The sequence below is a fragment of the Microtus pennsylvanicus genome, chromosome 18 (assembly GCF_037038515.1).
Source record: "Microtus pennsylvanicus isolate mMicPen1 chromosome 18, mMicPen1.hap1, whole genome shotgun sequence".
Classification (NCBI taxonomy): Eukaryota; Metazoa; Chordata; class Mammalia; order Rodentia; family Cricetidae; genus Microtus; species Microtus pennsylvanicus.
In genome coordinates this window covers 36,434,800-36,460,361 of record NC_134596.1, presented here as the reverse complement: position 1 = coordinate 36,460,361, position 25,562 = coordinate 36,434,800, and the positions used below count along the sequence as shown (strand labels likewise).

Below are 25,562 nucleotides of genomic sequence, written 5' to 3'. Positions count from 1 at the left end.
TGGTGGCCTCAAATATTTAATGTTACTAAGTATATACATAAGACTTATTAGTGCATGTCTTACACTTTTAAAGCCTGGAGGGTGTTTTTCCCCAAGGTAAACTGAACTCTTTCAACATTGTCTGTAAAACTCTGATTCCTGCTAGCATGCTTATGTTGAGAATGGTGGTGTCTCTTTTACATTCTTCAGGGACATTTTCTCCTGGTGCTATCAGGTCTTCAAACTGTTGCCTTCATGAAAACCTGTTGTAAAGAAACATTTTAGTGTGGGGCTCTCATAGAGTTAGCATTTAGATTCAGTGTGCAGTGGAGTATATTTGTTTTTAACTTGTAATGAAAAGGAAAATCTAGGTGAAGTTAAGAGTGGAAGTAAGTATGAATGTTTGCCCTTTCATCCCAGTGACTAATGGGTATTTGAAATCATTTTCTTCTGGATAGGCATCCATTCATGGGGGCATCTTTCCAGTTAGGGTTCACTTTACTTTGCCGTTGGAGTGGCCGATATTGAGAGCTCTAGTCAAGACAAACCTGTTGCCCAGTCCTCCATCTGTAGCAGCACGGGCAAGTCCATTATCCTTCCCACCATCTCTTCTCTCTGCCTTTGAATGTGTATTTCTAACGTAGTGTATGGGTTGGGAAAATCTTGATGATCAGAATAACAAAAGATGATTTTCAAATTTGTAAACTGGTTATAGTGCCCTAAATGTCAAATTGCTTATACTGGTGAGGTACTATTTGCTAAAACTCATTGGCCAATCATTCTTAAGGAAAAGATGCTTTTCCTTAAGACAAAAACAAAGAAGCAAAACTTAAAAAGAGATGAAATAATTTTTTAAACCAGCAAAGAGTTTTTTTTGTGATTTACAATTCTTTATATAATTTAAGTGTTGGAAATATGAATGGAAGTTATTTTACTTAATCAATTTTAATTCTTAATGACCCTAAAATCAGTTCTTCTCATAATGGTCCTGTGCATGCAGACTCTGTGATCCTGTAGCAAAGGAGAAACAGAAGTTTCTTCCAAACTAAAAATAGTTTTGTTGGGTTTTAAATACTCACAAATAAGCTTGGTGAAACTCTTGGGAGTGCACGCACAGGTGGGCACGCGCGCGCGCACACACACACACACACACACACACACACACACACACACACACACACACAATAACCTCTTAATTACTCAGAAAAATTGTCTTTTCTTTGGGAGTAAAGATACTTGGTGCAGTGGTCAACTTTATTTTCAAATTAAAAGATGGGGCAAATTCTGAAAATCAGATGAACTTGGACTGGAAACAAGCAGAGACCTTCCTGACCCTTTATTCAGAGCGTCTGGGCTTAGTTCCCTCAGGGTGTACACCGGCTTCAGGGTGTCCAGATAGAAAAGCAGGAGGTAAGCCTTGTGTAAGAACAGAGAGACCTGCGGGAAGAAGGCAGCAAATGATAATTGCATCTGGAAACATGGAGTCTGAACTGAGGTCAGTTTGGACCACTGTGGACATCTGTCTGGACATAGGAAGGCTATTTTTTTAAACACAATTATGCATCCTATCTCCTGTACTCCCTACTCCCTTTCTCCCCCTACACTAGAAGTCTTGACTGATACCAGCTTTTATGGATAAAGACTTTCATTTTATGTTTCAGAGGCGCACATTTGTTTTCTGGAAAACACATGCCATTGGATATCTTTTAACTTGACATGCAATAGCATTTTAAATAATCCCATTTTCTACAAAGGCTGCCTTTAATTTATTAAAGGTGACAAAGCAAAAACCACCTCTTTCTTCATTACACTTTCTACTCTCATGTTCTGTCATTCTGAGATCTTTTTCTCCCCTGTCTCTGTCTTCTTTCCCCCAGCTGTCGGCAGCATCCAGCCCCTCCAGGCACAGTCCTCACAGAGCTGCAGGAAAGGACCCCTTTGCAGAGCTTTCTCTGGAGGACTTCTTATAAGTCACTTAGGTATTGCTGCGTGTGGGGGAGATGGGGGCGTGGATACAAAGATTGCCAGCACTGAACACCGTGCACCCTTCTTCTTCCTTGTTTATTTAAAGGAGCCTGCATTCCCTCTGTGCCTCAACTGTCTCCTCCTCTTCTGTTCTTTAAGTGAAGAATAAAACTAGTTTGAGATAGGACAAAAGAACTTTGCCTTTGGAACATAGCTTGACTTACTGGATGTGTGAGGTCAAGGGACATCTTAACACAGAAGCATCCACTATTCACAGCTGATGGCTGGAATCAAATATCACCCTTACAGATGTGTTTGAGTCCATCCTAAGAGAATTGTAGAGAATGCCCCAGTTGTACACAGTGCATTAAGTCTTGGTTAGGAATAGCTTTAGTTTCAGTGTAACAGATATGGCTAATGATAAAAATACATTTGTATAATTTCATTAGAGAGTTGCACTTTATGTGTTCCTTGATAGTAACCTAAAAATACAATTTTGTGTTTTGGTTTTTTTTTTTCCCTTGGGTTTGGTTTGGGTTTTTTGGTTTTGGTTTTTTGAGACAGTCTCTCTGTGTAATGCTGACTGTCCTGGAACTCTGTAGACCACGCTGGCATCAAACACACAGAGATCATCTGCTTCTGCCTCCCAGCTATAGCTTGTTTTTATTTAAGGGCAAACGAATACTTATGTTTTGAATACAAGGATCTGTGTATATGATCCACACCACCTATATCTTCTAGAAGACAGTTAATTGTTCTTGTTGATGCTCTAGCCCCAGTTTACATTTCCTGTCTAGATCTTTGGCAGTTCATGGTTTTATTTGGCTCGCACATCTACCTCAGTCTTAGCTGTGCATAGGCAGTTGAAGAGGAATGGGTGAATAGTGACTCCTGACTGAAATGTATTCCTTTATAGATGCTTCAGGGTCTTAATTATATTAGTAAATAATTGAATCAGTACAAACAACACTGCCTTTTATTTTATTCTCTAATTATATGTATTTTAAAAGTATTTTATATTTTGCTTTCCCAAATGAGTTACGTGGGGCATTTGTGCTTATGGATAAATATTTTTTAACTTAAGGAAAAATAGTTCATTGGTTTTTCTCCCCTAGCCTCCACTCCTTCCTGCTTTTAAATAGTTAATTAGGAGTCCCTACAGTATGGTTCATGGATTGAGTACTGGGACACAGGAAGGTGGTGAGACTTTCTGTGCCATCAGGGTCTGTGATGAGCATGTTAAGAACATTTTTAGGCTGGTTGAATGGTGAAGGCAGAAAGTGTTTTTATCTGTGATTTTTTTTTCCTGTAATATAGTGAATTAACTTAGACCATGGCTTTTTTTTTTCCAGATACAGTTTATGTAACTACATGGAGGAGAATGGAATTATTCCATGAACACAAGTTCGAGGTGGCAACTCCTTACTTCCAGCAAAATCCAAACTGCTGTCTCTGAAACTCTTCCTCCATTAGAGCGCTCCAGTAACCCACGAAGGCCCACAGCAGGGATGGGACTAGTTTCTAGGAGAGCCTTGTCAATATCGTTTATAAAGCCAAGAATTGCCATGATTTAAGACTAAGATCTGTCTTTCTGGTGACTAACACTTCAGTTCTTTCAACTCCTATTAATACCCATAATCAGTAACCAACCAAGAAAAGCCCGTACTTGGAAAGTGTGGAGTGTGTGTTTGGAAAAGCTGCCTGGAGAAAAGAGTTGTGTCCTTTACCGTAATTCAACAGGACTCAGTGGGGATCAAAATCATAATTTTTAATTATGCATTATATTTCTTTCCTCCAGTCCTCACAAATACAGAAACCATAATTGAAGTTAGCTTTTTTTTAAAAATTATATTCAGTTTGCAGTAGACATTCCTTAAGTATTTGTATTTATTTATGATTATCAATTTTACATAACATTAATATTATATCAAACCTCCTTAAAAAAATGAGTATGGACGTTCACAGTATGTTTGATTTTTGTCCACAAGATTGAATCTGATTCAGAATGCTTTTCAGCTGACATACAGAGCACTAAATATTTTAAGGCAAAACCATGGGTCTGAATCTCTTAAGAATTCTCAGTCTCTATGGGATTTAGGGAAGCATTATAAATGCATTAATCCTTATAGTCAATTCTGTGCCTAGGATTTTGCAGGGGAACAGTTCACTGACTAGGAGAAGCACTACATTTAAAATTCAGCATTAGTGCATTGGGAAGGATCTATACTGCTTCGTGCTTGGCATGTCATTCTATTCCATTGGACAGTAGGGCCTTTCCAAAATGAATGTGAGGAATTGCTTTCACTTCAAGACTTTCCTTCTTTTCAGTAAACTTTAGGAGATGTTATGGGGAAAGGGAGGGGACAAAAATCCTTGAACTTTTTATTTGGCTTGTGCCATGTTATGATCATGTACCTTTTAAATAAGGGGAGATAGTATCTTTAAATTCAATGTCTAGCCAAGAGTTTAGTTAATGAAGAATTAAAATGCACTGTTGATCGGTGCTTTCTGTAAATACATCCTAACGCTTGGGTGGAGAGGGGCCTTAAGAAGGACAGTTCATTGTAGGAAAGCAATTCTGTACATGAGTTAAGCATACTTGTTGCATTGTCTCTGCAGATTCTATTTTTGTTTACAATATTAAAATGTATGTTAGCAAATGGGTGGATTTTCAAATAAAATGCAGCTTCCACAAAACATGTTATGGTATTCTGGTTTGAGGTGCATTCTCTTTTTTCCTTTCATTTTTTATTATCAATATCATCATTTTTTGCTAATAAAATTATATCTAAGTGGTTATATCTGCTGGTTTAATAAAATGTAAAGTTTGTTTTATTTAAACATCCGAAAAGAATTATGTTTGAATTCTTGTTACTCTCTGAACTCACTCAGAAACTGAACTACGTATTGTTCCTTTTTCCCTTCTGATCTGATGCTCCAGGAGGGTGAGTTAAGGGAGAGAGTGCTCTTTATGTGTAAGATTATGTATGCTAAGATGCTTGTATTATTCAGCATAGTGAGTAATATCCAGTAGTCAGAGCTCATCAGAGAGATTAAAAGCTTTGTACTGTCAAAGATTTTCTGTGGTTGCAAAAATCATAGTCTTTAGCCAGTGTGCCTCATTAATAATGACTGATTTTCAGATTTCACTATTATTAAAATGTTTCCATATAAACCGGGAAATTGTATTTTAAATTAGAGTCCTTAAAATAGTAAGTTTTGATTTCTCTCTTGGTACTTTGGGTATTTTAAGGAATGCGACTTACCTTTTTCCTGACATTAGTTTGAATGTGTTTCTGCATGTGTGTGCACTATAACCACCTCTATTTTATTGTTTAAATATTTTTGGACTCTGCTGCATAAGAATTACATTCAGTCTGTTTTATGGATGGAAAAGAAGAAAATTAACATGTCCAGGGTATTAAATTAGCAGGTGGAAGAGTCAAGTAATTAGCGGCATGGTCCATTCGCTTGCTGTCATTATTCCAAACTGAAATGGGAATCATATTCTTCGGTCTAGACTGTTGGCCACTCTGGCCTCCCATCCCTGCTTCCGTCCCTGCTGTCTGTCATTGTTGGCGGGAGAACTACAAACCTGAGAATGGCAGCTTTCGTCACAGTACAAGGAGGAAAGCACATGCTTTTCTGTGTGTGATAGGACACCACAGCGAGGCCAACTTCCCGAAGTGAGTTGTAGGGGTTAACGGTTCAGAGGGTTAGAGGCCTAGACTGTCATGGCGGGGAGCGTGGCCACAGGCAGGCATGATGCTGAAGAAGTAGCCGAGAACTCTATTTTGACCCACAAGCAGGAGGCAGAGTGCGAGCCCTAACTGGGAATAGCACGTTTTGAAACCTCAAAGCCCACCCTCAGTGATGCACCTCCAGCAAGGTCACACATCCTAATTCTTGCCTAACATTTCCACCAATTGGGGGCCAAGTATTTAAACAACTTCAACAGCTGTGCATTCCTCACACACTTTAATGCCTAGTTAGCAAGTTGGTAGTAGTTGTGGAGGGCAGAGAGACCCGTTCCAAATTATTTTCTAAATTTGCTTTATGCTTCTGATTGTGTGAAAGACACCTTTTAACCACTGACTGAGATTTTTTTATCTAGGCCTTAAATTATATTGCTAATCTTCAACTTCATAGAACACAGCTATAGCTTTTATACTGTATAAGAATGAACATATTGTCAAAAACTGTAAACTTCCTTCTAGGGCACTTTCTTCTTTATTTGTGTGGGGGTGTGTGGTTATTTTACCTGCAAGTAGTCTGTGTATCTGCCACGTGCATGTCTGGTGCCCACAAAAACCAAAAGAGGACATCAGTTCCCAGGAAATGAGATTACAGGTGGCTGTGAGCCACCCTGTGGGTGCTAAGAATGGAACCCAGGGCTTGTGGAAGAACAGCCAGTGCTGTGTTCTTATCTGTGGGGTCACCTCTCCAGCCCCCTTCATATTTTTTATTTTATGTATATGGGTGTTTTTCTTGTGTGTGTGTGTATATGTATGTATGTACATATGTATGTATGTATGCATTGCCTGCAGAATCCACAAGAAGGCATCAGATCCCCTGGAATTGTAGTTAAGGACAGTTGTGTGCTGCCGTGTGGGTGCCAAGAGTCGAACCAGAATCCTATGGAAAAGCAGCTGATGCTCTTAACCTCTGGGTCATCTCTCCAGCCCCTTGTTTTTATTAACACAAGCAGATGAGGCGATGTTTACAGTTAGCTTAAGTAAACAAGTATAGAGAGGAACACACCTGCTATTTATTATGCCTTACCATCTTTGGTCTTGTGAAAGAGCCAAGAAATCTTCTCAGGGCTGTCGCCTTTCCCACAGAAATAATGTAGACATAACACATTGATTTGTCACAGTTACACCCTTCTTTTTAGAAGGCCGCCCTCTTGCTAGAACATCCTGCTCTGCCTCCTTCCTAGTTGGTAGGAAATTCACAGCTCTCCCACACAGACTCCCAAGGCTACCACCGCCATTTTAGATAAGCATCAGCTCGAGTTGTCATAAAATTCAAGAATACTATTTCCACTTTTGGAAATTTACTCAAGAGTCCACAGGCGGTAGTTGGGGTAGGGACTTGTTCTGAATTATATTGTATATTATAGCACACAAGTATTAGAGGATAGGATGACTGTAGGATATATCAATTTATGGCTTATAGCTTATAGATGGTCTCTAAAGACCTCATGTACAGTACACTTACGTGTGTTAAGTGGCCCAGCATATAGAGACTATGATGGAAAGTTGTGGCAGGTTGTTCTGCTTCCATTCTAGACTTGGGTTATTTTCTTGTTATCCAGACCAACCAAAGGGAAGAAAATACATACTTTGTTTTCCCTTCAAGAACGTTTGGTCTTCACCACACATGAGAATACTGGTCCAGCGTCATTAAGCAAGCAAGATTGTTTATTATTTAACCAACAGAGAAGCAGACCTTCCACTCTCTTTTATATGTGTGTGTCCCCCCACCCCCGTAATATATCCTTATTTTCATGGAGGGTGCTAATTCATTTCCTGCCTGCTCAGACCCAAATAATCACACAGAAACTATATTAATTACAACGCTGTCTGACAAATAGCTTTAGGCATATTTCTACCTAACTCTTACATCTTAACCCATTTCTATTAATCTGTGAATCATCACGAGGCTGTGGCCTATTGGTAAGGTTCTGGCTGTCGGTATTCTCCTTCCGTAGCTACATGGCATCTCTTTGACTCCACCTACTTTCTCTCTATATCTCTGTTTGGAGTTTTTTGCCTGGCTTTACTAAGCCATTGGCCAAAACAGCTTCTTTAATAACCAATGGCAATGAAATCTTCATAGCCTGCAGAGGGGAATCCCACATTAGCCCGGCATCCTTAAGCAAGCAAGATAGTTTATTATTCAACCAGCAGAAGCAGACCTTCACTCATCATCCACATTTTAATCTTTAATTTTTTTCATTTTTCTCCTTTTATTGAAAATAGTTGTAAACCCACCCATAATATATCTTTATTTTGGTTTCCCTTTACCCCTGGTTCCTCCCATCTCCCCTCCCACCTGATCTATTCTGTTTCTGCTTCTCCTTAGAAAACAACCAGGCTTCTAAGAGATAATAGTATAATAATATAGTATGATAAAACAAGCGTCAGAATTACAAAAACAGAAGGAAAAGAGTCCACGAGAAGGAACAAGTAACAACAGATCTACTTGTTCAAATATTCTTCTGCAACCCCATTTTTAAAAAAATAGCAAAAATGGCTTGACTGGAAGGCTTAATATACATGGTAAAGGACTTGTAGAGTAAAAGAAAAAAAATACACACTAATAAGGTTAAATAAACAGAAAAATCCCTGACCCAGCATTGTGAGATGAGACATCCAAAAATGCCATTGAGTTTTCATCTGCTCTTCCTGCAGTCTATTAGAAGTAGTTTCCCCAGCGAGATGCCCTGGGGGGAACTACACTTTCATCTGCAAGTGTTTATCAATTAGAGATTGCTTCTGTGTTCGAGATGGGGACACGTGTCCATGTCCTTCACTAATGCCCCACCTGCTGCAGATGAGTGTTCAGGCCCTGTGCATGCTGCCTCCGTCCTCTCTGGGTCTTACACTGCATCATTTTCTGCAGGGTTCCCTAACCCCCGAGGGGAGGGATTTAATGAAGACACCAGGTTTAGGACAGTGTTCCAAGGTCTCTCTCACTGCTAGTGTCTGGCTGTGGGTCTCTTTGTTTCCATGTGCTGCAGGAATAAGCTCTGATCATGACTGAACAAGGTACTGATGTATGAATGTAGCAGAATGTCTGGTCTCAGGTTCTTGGTCCATTTCATGGAGTGGCTCATAAATATCAGATATTGGTTGTTTACTCCCATAAGCTTTGTGTCACCATTGCCCTAGCAGATCTTGCAGGCAAGGCACCATTGTAGATCCAAAGGTTTGTGGCTGGGTTGGTGTTTACCCTTCTCCTTTGGCAGTGTGCAGAGTGCCTTCCTATTTTACCCTACAAGGGCAGTAGACCGTGGGGGTAAAGGTTCTATGTAGGCACCAACTGGACCTCTCCAATGTCAGTGAGTTCTATAGGTGTTGTCTTTAGCAATGGGGCCTTGCCATCCGTTGTGGAAAGCAAGCTAAAGTCTTGGCAACGCTCTGGCTTGTTTGAGGGGTCCTCATGGGACCCTTTTGGCCAACTCAATTAGATGTGACCCAGTCCCAGTATTGTAAGTTTCATTGGTGACAAGAGATGGTCAGTTGGGACTCTATATCTCATTATTTGGTGACTTCATTTAGATTGCCTTTTTATGTGTATGTATTTTAGGAGGCTTCTACTGTATTAGGTTTCCTCAGTACCCCTTAGATAATCCTTAATTTTAGTTGTCTCTCCCCCATATTCCCCCTCTTGCCCCTCGTTTTCCTCCCCTCATTACTTGATCCTCCCATTCCAGCCTTCCCCATCATTCATAACCTTTATTTCCCTTTCCTAGGGAGCTCTATCTGCCACACCCTCGTGCCCCCCCACACCTCCCTCTCTACCCTCTGGTTCTATGGATTGCAGCTTGGTAGTCATTAACAGCAAATATCCACACATAAGTGACTATGTGCCATATTTCTCTTTCTTACTCAGGATGGTTTTTCTTTCTGGTTCTACCCATTTTCCTGAGAGTTTCGTGATTTGATTTTTATTTTTATTATTTATATTTTTGCTTAACAGCTGAGTGGTATTCTGTTGTGTAAATACTGCTTTTTCTTTGCCCATTCTTCTGTTGAGAAACATCTATGTTGTTTCCAATTTCTGACTATTATGAGGAGAACATCAGTGGACATGGTTGAGCAGGTGTCTCTGTAACAAGATGAGACGTCCTTTGAGTGTGTGTCGAAGAGTGGTATAGCTGGATCATGAGGGAGATCGATTCCCATCTCCTTGAAGAACCACACACTGATTTCCATAGTAGTTGTACAAGATTGCACTCCCACTTAGCAGTGGGTGAGTGTTCTCCTTGCTCCACATCCTCACTAACGGGAGCTGTCACTTGTGTAATTAATCTTAGCCATTCTGGCAGGCGTAAGATGGATTCTCAAAGTTGTTTTCATTTGCACTTCCCTGAATGCTAAGGATGTTGAACATTTGTTTCTAAGCCATTTGAGTTTCCTCTTTTGAGAATTCTGTTTAGATCTGTACCCCGTTTTTAAATTGAGTTATTTGTTTTCTTGATACCAAGTTTTTTTTTACTTCTTCATATATTTTTAGATAGTGTTCTTTTTTTTTTTAACATGAGGTTAGAATGCTTGTTTGGGGGTCCGGAGAGATGAGTCAGCAGCTAAGAGCATAAACTACTTTTGCGGAAGACTGGTGTCAATTTGGTTCCAGGCACCCTGTTGGAATCTCATAACTGACATTAACTGCATTTCCAGGGGAACCTGTTGCCCTCTTCTGCCTTCTATAGGCACCTGCATTCATGTATACTTACCGACAACAGACAAACATACACATAATTAAAAAGTTTTTTAAATCAGTTTTCATATAATTTTAAGTGATTTATTTTTGTTTTATGTGCATTGGTGTTTTGCTTGCATACATGTCACTTTGAGCTGCATTCCAGACAGTTGTTAAGCTGCCATGTGGGTGCTGGGAATTGAAGGTGGGCCTTCTGGAAGAGCAGCCAGTCCTCTGAACAGCTGTGCTGTCTCTTCAGCTCCTCCCAGATCCTTCCCATTTCCTTAGCTGCCGCGCACCGCGCCCCCGTGTCTGCGCTTTGTGTGCTATTATCCAGTTTGTGAGCTTTGGGCAAGGGGGCTGGAGGTTAAAATACACAGACACACACCGACAGAGAGACAGAGAATTCCCCAAGAATGCCCCCTTTATTGTTTTCAGGGGCAGATTATATAGAGATAGCCATGCCCCAGCCAAACCCACCAGAAACCACTCTCCTGCCATCAGGAACGCCTGAAGGTCTCGTGCTCAGAGCAGCTGTAGGCACTCAGATCAGGAGATTACAAGAAAGTTAGGGTCTGGGGTCTCACTGCTCCTAACACTTACCCACCCATCTTGTGCCCAACTTTGTTCTTTCTCTCACTTTCAAAACAAAATAACAACCCCACAAAGAACAAAGATGAAAATCAAATAGTGAAAGTATTCTTGCCTGATAATTTCTTTCTTGAAGGTAGTAGCTTCCTGAGAAAGTGGTTCAGGTATTTGGTTAGGTCTAGCCCCCTCCCCATGGGTCTGTGAGATACTGCTTATTAAAAGGCCATAATTAGCATTGCTATCAGCTCTCAGTTCTGGGATATTCTGCTTAGGTTAACCATTCCCTACCCCTTAAAAGAGTTTGAGATGATCTGCTTCTTTGTGTTTCTGTTTTGCCTGTTAAACTTTATTATTCCGAGGAGGGAACTCTACTTCATTCATTGTAAGAGGCAGTGGAAACTGGAAAGCTATCTCAGAAATTGATAAAAATGGTTTTTGCTTTGTTTCCCGTTGCTTTGCATATCTCAAGTTCAAAATATGGGAAATATGGTGCAAAGTAGTATTCGTGGTGGCTGAGATTACCAAACGAACAATCTGGTGGCAGGAAATAAATTCATAACAAAGGCCTCACCAAGGATGAGCCCCACTGAAGCAGCTCCGTTACTCAGGAAGATGGATGGGCTGAAAGAGAAGCAGGGAAGAAGCACTAGGGACTCCAGTGAAGGAGGGAATGGTCAGCATGAGTGAAATTTGAACCCCAAACTGTCAGTTCAATCTGGAATTTGGGAACTTGGTTATTAACTCTACAGCAGAGACAGAAGTCATGACTCAGGTCTGAGTAAAGAAAATGTAGAGGTACACTTGGTGGGAGCAAGTAACGTCACTGACAACCAGCGAAGTGTGCAGGCTGGCCAGAGACGCTGAAGACGAAGTAGATCTGCTCCTTCTCTGACCTGCCAAGCATACCCTTTGTGTGCAGTAGTTAGCCTAGGAAGCGACAGGAGCTTGAGAAGTCGCTCAGTGAACGACTGCTCTACCACCTGAGCGCGGCGCGGTTTGGGCAGAGTGGAAAGTCCGCGAGACGATGAGGTGAGGGGAGCAGTCCTCCCACGCATACACAAGCAGAAGGCAGCAGACGTCTGAAGGGGTTTGTGCTCCACTCTTTAGATGAGCAAGGTTGTCAGTAGAAAGGCCAGAGCACCCTAAGTAGGCTGGAGGAGCTCAGGAGATGCTGAGGTCTGAATAGACCAGGACTTATGCATGCTGAGGCTTGGGTTTCTTTCTGAACTGGGGCGGGGAGAGGGGTACTAGAAATTGCTGTAAGATTTTTGTTAAAAGGATTGGTCGCTGAAGTGCGATTAGAAAATGGAGAGAAAAGAAGAAATAGATAAGCCAGTTAGGAGACCACTGTAGCAGCCTGAGGCATGAACAAATCTCAGGTTAAGAGCTGGTCCAAAGGCAAGAGGCTGCAAGACCTAAGGGGAGACAGGCACAGTGTTGCCTGGAGAGGAGATGGGATGTATGGAAGGAGAGCCGATAGAATCTGGAAGACGAGCCTACAGGGCAGTTTGGAGAGATCCTTGCATCATAAAGAACATTCTCTTGCACTTCAGAGAACCTCTCTCCTGAGAGAACCAACTTCTTGGTGCGCCGGTTACAGTGTAACAGCCATGGTAGACTCAGCACTGCTAATAGATTAAGTCCGTTTGCAGCTAGTAACACCACCTCCTTAGACCTCAGCTTCTTAATCTGTAAATTATGCATAACAGTGTCTTCCTCTTAGGAGTGCTGCGTTTAATGAGTTACTAAGTAGAAGCCTGGCACATGCTAACGTTTCTTGCAGGAATGCTGCATAGCATGGGGTCTCGAGTCAATCTGGAAGCAACTTCAGGCAAGTTGCTAAACTTCAGCCTTTCTTCCTCTGCACAACGGGGTTAGTTGTGGCCCCTACTTCGGGATTGCATCATAATGAAGTCGATGAGGGCAAAGTGCCTGCGTAAGCATACTTGAGTGTTTGCTGATGCTAGGGTTTCTTGAATCTTCAAATGCAGACTTTAGGACATCCATTCAGCTCTTCTGCATCCTTAACAATAGTCCCGTGGACGCTTCCAAAACAGAGCCCTGATCCCCTGATTGCTCTGCTCCCGCGCAGCCTGAGTCCCTGAGGTCCTGAGGCAGCATTTGGTTTGTCTTTAAAATCGCCAGGGCTGGGAATGGAACTCGGAGCCTCATACCTGATAGGAAAGGGCGCTACCGTTTATTTAGCGCCAACCCTAATAGCATATCTTAGTGAGCTTTAAAGTAGATTTGTGGTGGAGATTGGGGGTGGGGAGACGGGGGGTGAGGCTGAGGCCAGGATGTAAAATAAATAGATGAATAAAAATAACTAAAAATAACACTTTGGGGCTGGAGATAAGCTCAGTGGTAGAGATCTCCGTAGCATATGCTAGGCCCTGGGTGTGATGTCCAGTACTGGGAACAAAACGAGCTACTAAAAACAGATCTACACATCCAATATGTGCAAGGTGGCAGTCTGGGTTGCCCAGAGGTGTTTTCTCAAGGAGAATACTTTTTAATGTATTTCAGGCCTTTGAGGGTCTTTTTTTTCCCCTTCAGTAAGTGACTCGGACTACATTCCGTTATGCAACTGGCCTTTCTGGATACCATTTTAGCCTCTATATTTGCATTTATTTTGGTTGTCTTCACCAGAAAACAATGAGTCAAACAGAATAGAGTTGCTTTTCTCATATGTGAAACTTGGCTGGTCCTATGTAGATCTGCTCCCCACAAGATTGCTCTCTGTGCATTTTTATTTGTATTTTGTTCCATGGTCCTTAATCCCTCTGTACCTGTCTCTCCCTCATCCTCTCTGCTTTCCCCAGCTAAAGCAGGATATAGGGTAGACTTGAATGCCGTTAGCTCCTGCTAGTCATTCATACCATTTGTATCAAAATAATTGTCCACTTTGTGAAGTTTTTTTGATCAGTGTCTTCAAACCATATCTCATTTTATAATTCCCATTTTCTTTCTAAATAAAATATTAGTGTTAGCATTGAAACATTTTAGTGAAAAAAATTATAGAAGCTTAAAAGTGAAGTAAACAAGTAACAGTTTTAGGCCAGATGAATGATAGACGATGTATCAAAAATGTGTATCTTTTCACCAGATAGTTAGTATCAGATCTAGATCGATTTCACATAGACGTTTTTATACAAGTAGTATCAAGATTAACATTTTTTAAAAAGTGACTAGGAGGAAATACCTGGTGTAAAAGTTTAACTTTTGAGGAGTATTGTAGATATCAAGTTAATTCTCCATTTTCCCTAGGAGCTCAGAAGCATCTGTGGCCCTCCCCCTCCCCACTTGGGAGTCTTGAGAGAGGCACAGCCTTGCAGAGGGAGATCTAGCCTAGGTGGTTTCCTTTCCCCTTATAGGAGGGACATTTTTATAGCTGAGACTATACAAAGAGACAGCACTGACCCACAAGGCGAGGTCTGCAGGCTGACTGCGGGACGAGAGAAATGCTGAGCCAGCGTGACACCAAGTCTGCAGGTGTCTGCATTTGCACTTACTCTAAAACTTGCTTGGTGTTCAGAATATCTGAAACCGCCTCTATTTGAAGGTTTTTTTTTTTTAGTATCTTGATTTTTTTAAAAAGCACTTCAATATCATAGAACACAATAACCTAAAATTTAGCTAACTGAAAAAGCCACAGTAAGAAAAAAAAAGACTTTTTGGGAATTTGAGCCATACACGACATAGGAGTGGGAAATGGAAGCATTTAATCCAGTTAGTCACTAATATTTAGAAAGTCTCTGTTGCTTAAGGACAGACTTCCTTGCTTTTAATGTAAATGCCTGTTTATTCCAAGAAAGATACAGAGAGCTGTTGTGTGCGCTGTCGTGAAACCCAGTAGGACCAGCAGACTGTGAACAGGCAGGCCTTTATTGCTCCGGAAAGACTCTAGCTTCCCTGTACCGCGAACTGCCCCAGTGTTCGAAGATGGAGCATTTCCAGGTGAGCAGGTCCAGAGTGGAGCCTCTTAGGTCCACCAGGGCAGTGATGGCGAATTGATTGGCTCCCGCTACGGCACCCTTGCTAACAGTGTAGACAGCCATTGTCGCTAGAGACTAGCTTGTGCCCCCGCTGGTCTGTGTGTCACCGCAGGAACACGCAGTCAAGACAGCTGAACAGGCCGGGCGGGGCGGTGGTGGCGCACACCTTTAATCCTAGCACTTGGGAGGCAGAGGCAGGAGGATCTCTGTGAGTTCGAGACCGGCCTGGTCTACAAGAGCTAGTTCCAGGGCAGGCTCCAAAGCCACAGAGAAACCCTGTCTCGAAAAAACAAAAAAACAAAACAAGCAAAAAAGACAGCTGAACGGTTTGAACAGAAAATCCAATGGTTGTTAAAGGTCCGTTATCTCAGCTGTGACGGAAAGCCGATCCTTGAGGTACAGAGAGCAAACTAGGACCTAAAAACGTTCTGTAGCCAGAGGTTCCCAGTTTTAGCCAGCCTCGGCGATGTGTGTTTTCAAACCCTGCCTGTGCCTTCTTAACGTCTTCAAAGCTTTTTAACTTCTGGGCTAACGGAAGTAAGTTCTGAGCCAGGGGCTAAAGCCGATGCCGTATGGTCTCCATCCCCCAAATCTGGAGGGGCAGAATGTAAGCACGCGTTATTCTGAGAACTGAAATGACATGGAATCCACCAAGTTCATGTGGATTTCAACCCCCCCCCCCCACCTATCCTAAACATGAGAATAGAATAATGTGGCTTAAACACAGGATAGGTTACTCACCCACTTCAGTAGCTTGCCCTGTGGGCATTTTGTGCTGCTGGCTGTTGTTGCTAAAGACAATACCAAAGGCAGCCCAGCCTCTCACTGGGCCATGACATCCCCAAGAGGCCCGTCATCTTCTCATCTGCTAACCCTTCCGCACAGTGACAGGCTAGAGGGTTTGTACCACAAACGAACAAGGCATTGAATGGGGGGCATTGACCTGTGAGTTCAGCGACCCGGTGACTTTACCAGTTTGTAACGGAGCCACGTAAAAAAACTATAGCGTAAACTGCTGAGAATTGGGGGTGGTTAGAGAAAAACATTGTAGATGTGTTTTAGAAGTTCTAAAGTTGAAAGGACGATACCTCCAGAAGGCAAGGGCGGTTCCCTAATGACGCTTTTGGCAGTATCGGGCACTGAACTCACCTCTGTGCCTGCAAAGCCAGCGCTCCACTGAGCTTCCTCCCTGCGCCCCCGTGACGCTTTTCACTCTGGTATCTTGAAAGCTTTCCGTTGTTTCTTTTCTTCTGAAGTACACATTGTAAAGGCCAATCCAGAACAATGAACCAGACCCTCGCCATGTTACACCACATGCTCCGAGCTTTCCCAGTGCGTGACAGAACGGCTAAGTTCTGACTTAAGGCCTTTATCTTTTACCCTCCTAGCAGGAGACAACCTTACTGTTTCCCATCACTGGGCATAAGCAAGGCTTTTGCTGCCACCTTATGGGATGGATTAGAATAGGAGGCCTCGGGGGACAGTGTTTCCATAGGAGGATAAAATATACCCAAGTGTGTAATCTACCTTATCCTATATGGTGCATGAACGTTTAACGACGTTCACACAGCCATGATAACCCCCACTCAGAAGTTCAGACCTCATCCTGGTCACCACGCACTGTGGAAGTCGCCCTTCTCCCTCTCCACGCGGAAGCCACGCCGGCTTATGAGCTTCTTTGGCGTGAAATGCTGGTGTTTGTGTTGGGACGACGTTGGCCTCATAGGGTGGCCAAGAGTTAGTTTCTCTTCCGCTGGTGAATTTGTGTGTGGTTGGTGTAATTCCTCTCCACAATGACTGATACGTGCGCCAGTAAAATTAATTAGGTTTGAAAACTTTTTTGCGCCAAGTTTTTAAATCAGACTTAATTTCTCTAACAGATTATTCAGAATCTTTGTCTCTTCCTGATTTTAAGAAATGATATTTAAGAGACATTTTTGTTTCATCGATATTGTCAGATTTATTGGGAAGGTGTTTTTCTTCATGTCTTTAATAATAACTATAAAAATCCATAGTGATTCTGCAGAAGGAGCTGGGGGAGGGGGGTTTGTGCTCTCTTCTGGGACAATCCGCCCCTGGATAGCACACACTCACCCGTCCCAGGAGCCCAAGGCGATGTCCCCAGTTAGTTCCTTGGGCAGCTGAGGATAGGGAACCTGAAATGACCCTAGCCTATAGCAATACTGACGAATATCTTGCATATCACCATAGAACCTTCATCTGGTGATGGATGGAGATACAGAGACCCACACTGGAACACTGGACTGAGCTCCCAAGGTCCCAATGAGGAGCGGAAGGAGGGAGAAGATGAGCAAGGAAGTCAGGACGGAGAGGGGTGCACCCACCCACGGAGACAGTGGGGCTGATCTATTGGGAGCTCACCAAGGCCAGCTGGACTGTGACTGAAAAAGCATGGGATAAAGCCGGACTCTCTGAACATGGCGAGCAAGGAGGGCTGATGAGAAGCCAAGGACAATGGCACAGGGTTTTGATCCTACTTCATGTTCTGGCTTTGTGGGAGCCTAGCCAGTTTGGATGTTCACCTTCCTAGACATGGACGGAGGGGGGAGGACCTTGGATTTTCCACAGGGCAGGGAACCCTGACTGCTCTTTGGACTGGGGAGGGAGGGGGAGAGGAGTGGGGGGAGGGGAAGAAGGGTGGGAGGAGGGGGAGGGAAATGGGAGGCTGGGAGGAGGCTGAAACTTTTTTTCCTTTTCTCAATAAAAAAAATAAAAAAAATCCATAGTGATATTTCATTTTTCATGGATTTTTTTCTTTCTTTCTCAGCCCTTCAGAGAACCAACTTTGTTTTTGTGGAGTTTCTGGCTTTAATCGTTTTTTTGCCTCTTATTATTTATGGTTTATATTTTGAGTTCCTCCTCCCCTATTAAGATCTTAAAGGTAAAATTTACTAGATTACTGATTTTCTACCTTTCTATGTTTTTTTAATTAATGAGTTAAAGTTTCCCCCAAATACCACAGTACTTGTGTGTACTTGATTTCTAGCGTTTCAGGGACACGTGAAAAGATGGATTCTGTAGTAATCCAGCTTTCACAGCCTAGGTTTTCCCATCCAGTTGGCCCATTGTTATTTTAAAGTACTTAACGTGTGTGCGTGCGTGTGTGCATGTGTGTGTGTGTGTATGTGTGTGTGTGTATAGGGGGTATGTGTGTGATACATGTCGCAGTCAGGGAAGCCAACCATGACCTTTACCTGCTGCTGTTCCTGAGATTTGGGAGAGACTGGGAAGGGGCAGGAAGCACTGGCCACAACGGGAACTAACGCCTTCCACTTAACAGCACTCAGTTGGTGGTGGCACTACCCTCTTCTGAGGACGTTAGGAAAGATGACCCTGTTTTTAACTTCGACAGTGACTGAGGATAGTGTTAGCACTGGCAGTCACCCGCCAGGCTCCAGACCAGGGTCCATTTGTTACCACTAAACAGGTCACTAACAGCTCTCTCTTACTGACGCAGCAGGAGGTTTACCCTTTATAAACAGAAAGACTGCAGAAACGAGGTGCGGTGGTGGATTCTGGTCACAGAGCCAAGGAGTGCTGATTATACCCATGCAACTGCAGTGCCTTGTGGGAAAGGGCCTACAGTGCCCTTTGCATGGGGACCGGGTAGACAGGCTTGAGATAGCTCTAGAGGGGGTGAGCTTCCTGCTAGTGGAATTTCTTTCTTCAGTGAAGGTAATTTTATTGCTTTTGCTCTTAATGATGGTGACTGTTGTCACTTGAGCAGGTCTGGACCCCCCAGGAGACAAGCCCCTAGGCACACCTGGGAAGAGTGCTAGATTACACCAGCACCTGGGCAGCGGATGAGGGATTCTCTTCATTAGATTAGTGTGGTGTGAAGGCTTGGGCACAGGACTGTGTCGAAGCCAGGAATCTGGTTTAGCGTTCAGTTTCTGCTTTCTGAGTGCGGAAATGATGCTACCAGCTTCCTCAAGCTCGAGCTCCTGCCGTCTGGGCTCGGACACACACCCCAACCCCTACATCTAGCCCCTCACCCTTAGCCCCCCACTGCTAAACTCCCATCACCCCCACTGGCATGACTTCACTGTCAAAGTATGTACCAAAATAAACCTTTTCTGCTGTAGGCTCCTGCTGCCGGGGTATCTCATCTCAACAGATAGAGTAACTAACTAGGATTAAAGAATAGGAGATTACAGGGACTATCATCTCGCACCCAGAGTGAGAAGTAGACAGTGATATATAAAGTTTTCTTAGAAACATCTCTAACACCCGCTGCATATTGAGACCATGGGTGAATCTGTGAACTTTCAAATGAGAAGGACTTGAACCCGTGGCCTTCTAAGTATTTCAATGCAGAAAGCTGTGTGCTTCCTGTCACGCATGCTGGGCAGGTAAATCAATAGCTCGCTACCGGGAACCTGGGTTTTAAAGGTAATGACAGCAGTTAGAAACACCAGCTTTGAAGATGGACCCCTGTGGGGGAAGCGAGCCGCTTGGGCAGTTTAATCTACAGAGAATGGGTACGGAAAGGCGGTTCCCACCACGCAGCTTTCAGGCCTCGAGCAACATCTTCACCATCTTGTGCGTGATGTGGCTCTCGGGACTCTGGATGTCATCGTACGACTTGAGCGGACTCTCCTTCTCTTGGAAGTGGATGGGCATCCTCTTGCCCTCTACACTCAGGAGCTTCAAAGCCACGGGGCCCAAGTTCACATACTCCTGGGGGAGAGACACAAGCCGAGAGGTCACTGGCAGGGAAGCCGGATGAATGAGACTTTGCTTTCCCTGGGTGGCCCTGCTGATTGTGTGAATATGAAAGCCCCTGAGAAAGTTTAAAAGTCTAACTTGTAAGTTTATACTCCCCGTGAGTCACAGTAGACAGACCTCCCGGGGAGTGGGGGGGGGGGAGGCTGGTGCTCTCAAAGGGAGCTGGGTTGGGTCTGATACTGGCTAGTGAAAATGTTTCCCCTCTGGGCTGCTTTGTTGGTGAAGGAGAACTAGCAGACTTCTGTATGATTCAAAAATGGAGCAGGGTGGAGATTCTGCAAGTGTTGCTTGGACTAGATAATGTAGCACCGAGGAACTTGCCCTGGAATTTGGATCTTTCCACAGGTGCTTTGGCTAGTGTCTAGGTCAACCGTAGCCCCTTGTGCCAAAATTCTCGAGATGTCAGTCACCAAGAAGAACTGGAAAGTTCCTCTCTATGAAATCCTCTAGCCAGATCCAAACAGCTCAGGCCCTACGTGGGAAGACTCCTAAGCCGTGATTTACGTGTTGTGTTCCTTCACCACACACATCAGCAGATCTTTCTAGAATGTTCCCTGTGCCCATGGAGTGCTGGGGTGCCATGATAAACCCGTGACCGGTGAGGGACAGGACAGTGTAGCTCCTCCTACATGGTAATTGTTGATTTTTTTCTATAATCCTATAAACACTTGCACCTTTGAGCCTTTATGTCCCGGTTCTCTGGAAATTCCCAAGTGTAAGGGATCTGGGGTGTTGCAGGGCGTTTAGTATTTGTGTGAGTTTGGGGGCGGGGGAGGCAGTGTTTTCAAAACGCCAGTTGTTGAATGTAGTTTTCAAACCACAACAAAACAGAGGGACGTTCACCCTGGGCAGCTCCTCCATCACAGCTCACAGGAATCCATTTCATCAAACCGGGGGTGGGGGGGGCACGCAGCCTGTAGCCTGTTGTCCACACTGCCTGATGCTCCATCAGCCTGATGCAGCAGGAGTCAGGGTTACGGGCTGTGAGTGGTGGTGTTTGGGACTCAGACCGAGAGCCAAATTGGAGTTGTTTTTCCTCATATTTGACTCTTAAACCTACCAGAATCAGAAATACAGAAAAACTTCAAGAAATTCTGGAAATTCCCATCACTCAGGAAGCAAAGGCAGACAGATAGCTATGAGTTCGAGACCAGCCTGGCAGGAATCTCTCAAATATGAGACTAGCCTGGGCTACATAGGGAAAGTCTATCTTAAGTAAACAAATATTCGTTGGATGGCAGCATTTGCGTCCTAAGTCTCCTGCCAGCATGGCGGTCATTGCCGTTCTCGTCAGAACCGTGCGACTCTCGCGATGCTCACCTTGAAGTCCTGCTCGTCCTCGCGCAGTAAGTAGTGGATGACGGAGTCTTGGATCTTGGGGGAGGAGCTGCCCTCTCTCTCTGTGTCCGTGACCTGGATGACTACCGGACTGCTAGCCTCGTGGCTCCCCAGCAAGAGGCTCAGCGCTTCCCCACTCCCTGTTTCAGCAGGCGATTTCAAATTCTCCCCTGAGATTAAAGCGAGGGAATAAGTAAGGAACGTTTGAGCAGATTACAAATACGATGCAGTCGTTGGTCACATTTTTTTTTTGTTTGTTTTTTGAGACAGGGTTTCTCTGTCCACATTTTTTTTTAAAGAACTTAGAAATATAAAACTTAGGGAGAGAGGAATGACTTAGCTTAATCAAAACCACGAGAGCCAAGCATTCATGAGGCCCTAAGTTCAATCCCTAGGGCTGCTACCACCAAACCCAAAATGGTTTTAGAGAAATCAGTATGGAATTTATGGAATAAATAAATAAATAATACTCAAATGAAAGTAATATAAATTATATAAAAATAAGAGGGGACCCCATTTTAGGAAATGATTCTATAGCCTGATAGCTAAGACATTAACCACATAGCCTTTTGGGAACTAATGGGTATACTGACACCCCAGCCCTCCATGTGGAGTGCAGAGCTCCCGCGTGTGGGGTGCAAAGCTCCTGCCTGTGGGGTGCCTGCCTATAAAAGATGCTCAGGCTGCTGTGTTGAGGCGAGGAAAAGCTCATCACAAGGAAATTGTACCGTTGTCTGTCTCTAGCAACATCAAAGACGCGTCTTCAGGTGGCACTTGCTGTCCAGCGGCTTGAGTGAGATACAGTTTCCTAAAAGAACCAATAGCAGACTGTCGGCCAATGGCTGCCGAGATACCATCATCAGCATCTATTTCTCTCTAGAGTGTGGAGACGAAGCGGAAGCGGGACCTGCTCCTAAGGCTTGCTGGACCGATAAACCACTACAGTATCCTAAGGTGGTGATTTCTAGTGAGAAGCGAAATGGGTGGTGTGAGAATTTGGGGGCTCAGAAGAGGCACCCCTTGGAGACAAGGGAGGTTTCCTGAGGAGAAATCTACATGGAGTCCTGTAGAACCAGAAGTCCACCATGGGAATGATACCAGTTGGGTACCAATGGATTTTCAGTAAGAAGGCCAGTGAGAAATGCTGAGGGCGTATAAGAAATGCTGGGCGTGTCTAAGGGCCTGGGTTCAGTACGAGGAGGTTCAGTACGAGGAAGGGGGTGTTAAACAGAGCAGTTTAGGCTGGTCTAGAATTATGTAGCCTATGCTGGCCTTGAATTTATGGTAATCCTCTTGTGTTAGCCTCCCGGGTGCTGGGATTACAGGTAACACTGGCTAAACTATCTTAAAAACCCCACCAACTTTTTACAGGTATAAAGACTATAAAATCCTTTCTAGAAATGTTCATGGCTTTGCCCTGGGTGTTCTGAGAGCACCAAATGCCAGCTGCTGTGGCCCCAGAGCAAGCATCTCACCTGGGCGAGCATCTCACCTGGGTATTTTGAGATCCACAAGTCTACAGTTAAACAGCTGGTTGATCAGCACCAGATTTTCCTCTTCTAGTTGATGAATACAGCGTTCCAGTTTTTTGACTTCCTTCTTGTGAATCGAAATCTGTTTGCGGAAGAGGGGATGGGGTGTTGGTACTTACTGGCTTCATTCAGCGACACAGATTTGACTCTGGAAAGGACATAGGCCTGAGGGAAGAGCTCGCATTCATGATTTATAACTGGGTTCTCCTGGTCCTTCTGTGGTTAAGGGGAAGAGTGGGGCGGTTCTCTAGGCCATAAGCAGGCCTGGTGGGTAGTTACTACAGAGCAGAACCTGCCCCTTTACGCCTTCCAGAAGCATGGCTGAACTTAAATATGAGCTAGAGGCAGAGCTAGGAAGACAAGATTCATTTAGCAATATGATGCATTGGTTAGCCAGTGGGACTTTCTCTAACAGCGATTATAAATAAAACAATGAAAACACTGGATAAGTGATATATGGGGTGGTATTTTTTAAATGCCTAAAAGTCCTTTCTACCAACCTCTCTATTAGGATTATGTTCTCTTTGGTGCCAGTTCTGAGAAATGCGTATATATGAAATATTCGCCAATTCATCTGTTGTACTAAAACCCTTACATGTGCCAGCAAACATATTACAAATGATCAAGATACGAAATTAATTCCGCAATGGGATCTCTTAGCCTTATGGGCAAGGTGCTGACCAAAGATGAGGTGCAAGAAACCTGGATGGAAGCGGGGAAGCCAGCTCCTCTGGGATGGGGAAGACACAGATGTCGGAATAATGAGAAACTGACAGGAAGGATAACATCTGACCCACATCGTGAGGATGGAGTGGGGCTTAATGTAGATGCAAGTCGTGTCTCCTGGGGAGCAGGAACCAAGTCTACCAGGGCACAATTAAGGGAGGAGTCGGGGACCGAATGAGCAAGAAGGAGACAAGAATCTGGTTTTCAAATATGAACAGAATTTGCCAGTTTGGTTGATGGAGTTCCCGTCAGTCTTTGGGACCTTCTGCCTAGGAAGGCTGGCAGCCATGTGCATGCTGCATGCTCCGGCTTTAGAAGAGGCGTTCCTTTGTTTCCTACGCTGTGATGTAAAGATTTGGCTCGACCTCAGAGGAACCGATGAAATCACCAGTGACACTCCATTCATTCGGTGAAAGATGGGCTGATCTCCTGTAAGCCTCTTCTGGGCTTGGTGGCCAAAAGGTGTCTGCCATATGGACGGGCAGGCATGTAGGTTTAGGTATGTGGAAGGCCCTGCCAGAGCTTGAATGTCATCGAAGAAGGGGCGGAGGCTGAGGATCCTGCCTGGACTGCTTAGGAGACACTGTGACTCTAAGAAGAAGAACGGCCAGCTTATGTATCGCAGCCTGTATCTGAAGGCGGAGCGGAATATGTTCAAAACCAAGGACGCTCCCATGAAACACATCTGCAGGCCGAAGGCAGGTCGGGCCCACAAGAAGCTCCTGCGGGCCCAAGAGCAGTTGTGAGATCGAGGCAATGCTTCTGGGCCAAGAAAAGCAAAAGACGAAGACATGAAGCCCTGTCTCTGGTCCACATAGTGCCCCGACTTTGCCTTGCTAAGTCATCGCACAGATCAGTCATTAGCATAAGCAACCCTTTATCAATACAAAGAAAAATATCAGAAAAAAGGCCCATCTGAGGGAAGAACTCCTACAAGTTACTTGGCTGGGCCCTGAAGTCACTTCTCTGCCACTCCAGCAGTGTGAGTTATGTTATACAGGCACCAACATCTGCAGATATTCATGGAAACAATCAGGGCATGGGAGTTAGAACTAAATATAAAATCAAGAGTGGTTGACTGGTGGGAATAACAGAGAAACCGAGTGGAAACAAACAAAAAGCGTGGAAGCTGAAACTCGCTCCTTCGGGTCAGGAGAAGCTGGCTTCTGCTTTGTCACTGAGAGTCAGTGAGAGCTGGGAATCCTGAAGCATCTGTATTTATGAAATATGTGGGTTCTGATCTGGGCAAGCTTCTGAGATGTCCTTGCGAGTTTTATGTCAACTTGACGCAAGCTAGAGTCATCAAAAAGGAGAGAGCCTAAACTGAGCAAATGCCTTCCTAAGATCAGACTGCAAGCCCGTAGAGCATTTTCTTAATTAGTGATTAATGTGGGTGGAGCCACCCCTGGGCTGGGGGTCCTGGGTTCTATAAAAAAAAAACAAGAAGAGCAAGCTATGAGGAGCAAGCCAGTAAGCAGCACTCCTCCATGGCCTCTGCATCAGCTCCTGCCTCCAGACATTCCTGTCCTGACGTCCTTTGATAATGAACAGCAATGTGGAAGTGTAAGCCAAACCAACCTGTCCCTCACAGACTTGCTTTGGTCATGGGGTTTCATCACAGCCACCATAACACTAAGTAGTTGTTATTTGGTACTGGGATCTTAGGGTACTGCTGTGACAAGCTTGACCATGTTGTTTGGGGAAGGACTGTGGAAGGACTTGGGGACTCTGAGCTGGAAAGTTGTTGAGTGTTCAGAGCTTGGTGAGCCCTTCTATGGGAGCCTGGAAGATAAGAACGCTGAGCGCAATACAGGCGATGTACGCCTGGCTTGTGAAGTTCCAGAGGGAAATGTACGAGCCATTTAAAGACTCTCCTACATCTGTTGCGTATGCTGAGACTCTGGGCTCTGGTCAGCTGGAGTTGAAGAATCAGCTGTGATTAGCAAGAGACCGGAACCATAAAGTTAAAAACCTTTGCTTTACTGGGACATTTGATGCTGGTCAGCTGGAGTTATGAATTTAGTGGTGATTAAGAAGAGACCAGGATCACTGGGAAGAAATCTTCTGGAAAGCCAGCACAATATAGGACACAAAGGTGACCAAGACTCAACCCTTCCCCGAAAGACAGCTTCTAACCCAGTCGACACACCGCCGCTGCTCTTTGTCATGGCTCAGACTGCTGGTGGCTTAGATTTGGGAAGGAAGAGAAACGGTACTTACTGTCTCAAACATTTAGGTTCATAGAAAGCGGGTGGTC

The 25,562-nt window shown here is 44.1% G+C and overlaps 2 protein-coding genes across 24 annotated transcripts in view; one reads left to right on the top strand and one right to left on the bottom strand.

The window, feature by feature from the left end:
- The window catches only part of Picalm (phosphatidylinositol binding clathrin assembly protein), an 80,863-nt gene extending 76,220 nt beyond the window's left edge, over positions 1 to 4,643 (top strand). For 12 of the 23 annotated variants that reach the window (XM_075952857.1, XM_075952847.1, XM_075952837.1 and 9 more), the window contains 2 exons: positions 1,857 to 1,958; positions 3,297 to 3,434. In XM_075952857.1, the coding sequence (XP_075808972.1) occupies positions 1,857 to 1,949 (93 nt within the window). In that variant the 3' untranslated portion in view covers positions 1,950 to 1,958; positions 3,297 to 3,434. Of the gene's footprint in view, positions 1 to 1,856; positions 1,959 to 3,296 lie in introns of all 23 variants that reach the window. The other 11 variants (XM_075952843.1, XM_075952842.1, XM_075952855.1 and 8 more) reach the window with 2 other exon arrangements.
- Positions 4,644 to 19,477: 14,834 nt separating this feature from the next.
- The window catches only part of Ccdc83 (coiled-coil domain containing 83), a 28,161-nt gene continuing 22,076 nt past the window's right edge, over positions 19,478 to 25,562 (bottom strand). Inside the window, exons 7-10 of the mRNA XM_075952871.1 lie at positions 22,540 to 22,661; positions 21,776 to 21,855; positions 21,030 to 21,217; positions 19,478 to 19,661 (exon numbers count right to left, since the gene is read on the bottom strand). Of these exons, the coding sequence (XP_075808986.1) occupies positions 19,494 to 19,661; positions 21,030 to 21,217; positions 21,776 to 21,855; positions 22,540 to 22,661 (558 nt within the window). The 3' untranslated portion in view covers positions 19,478 to 19,493. The remainder of the gene's footprint in view (positions 19,662 to 21,029; positions 21,218 to 21,775; positions 21,856 to 22,539; positions 22,662 to 25,562) is intronic.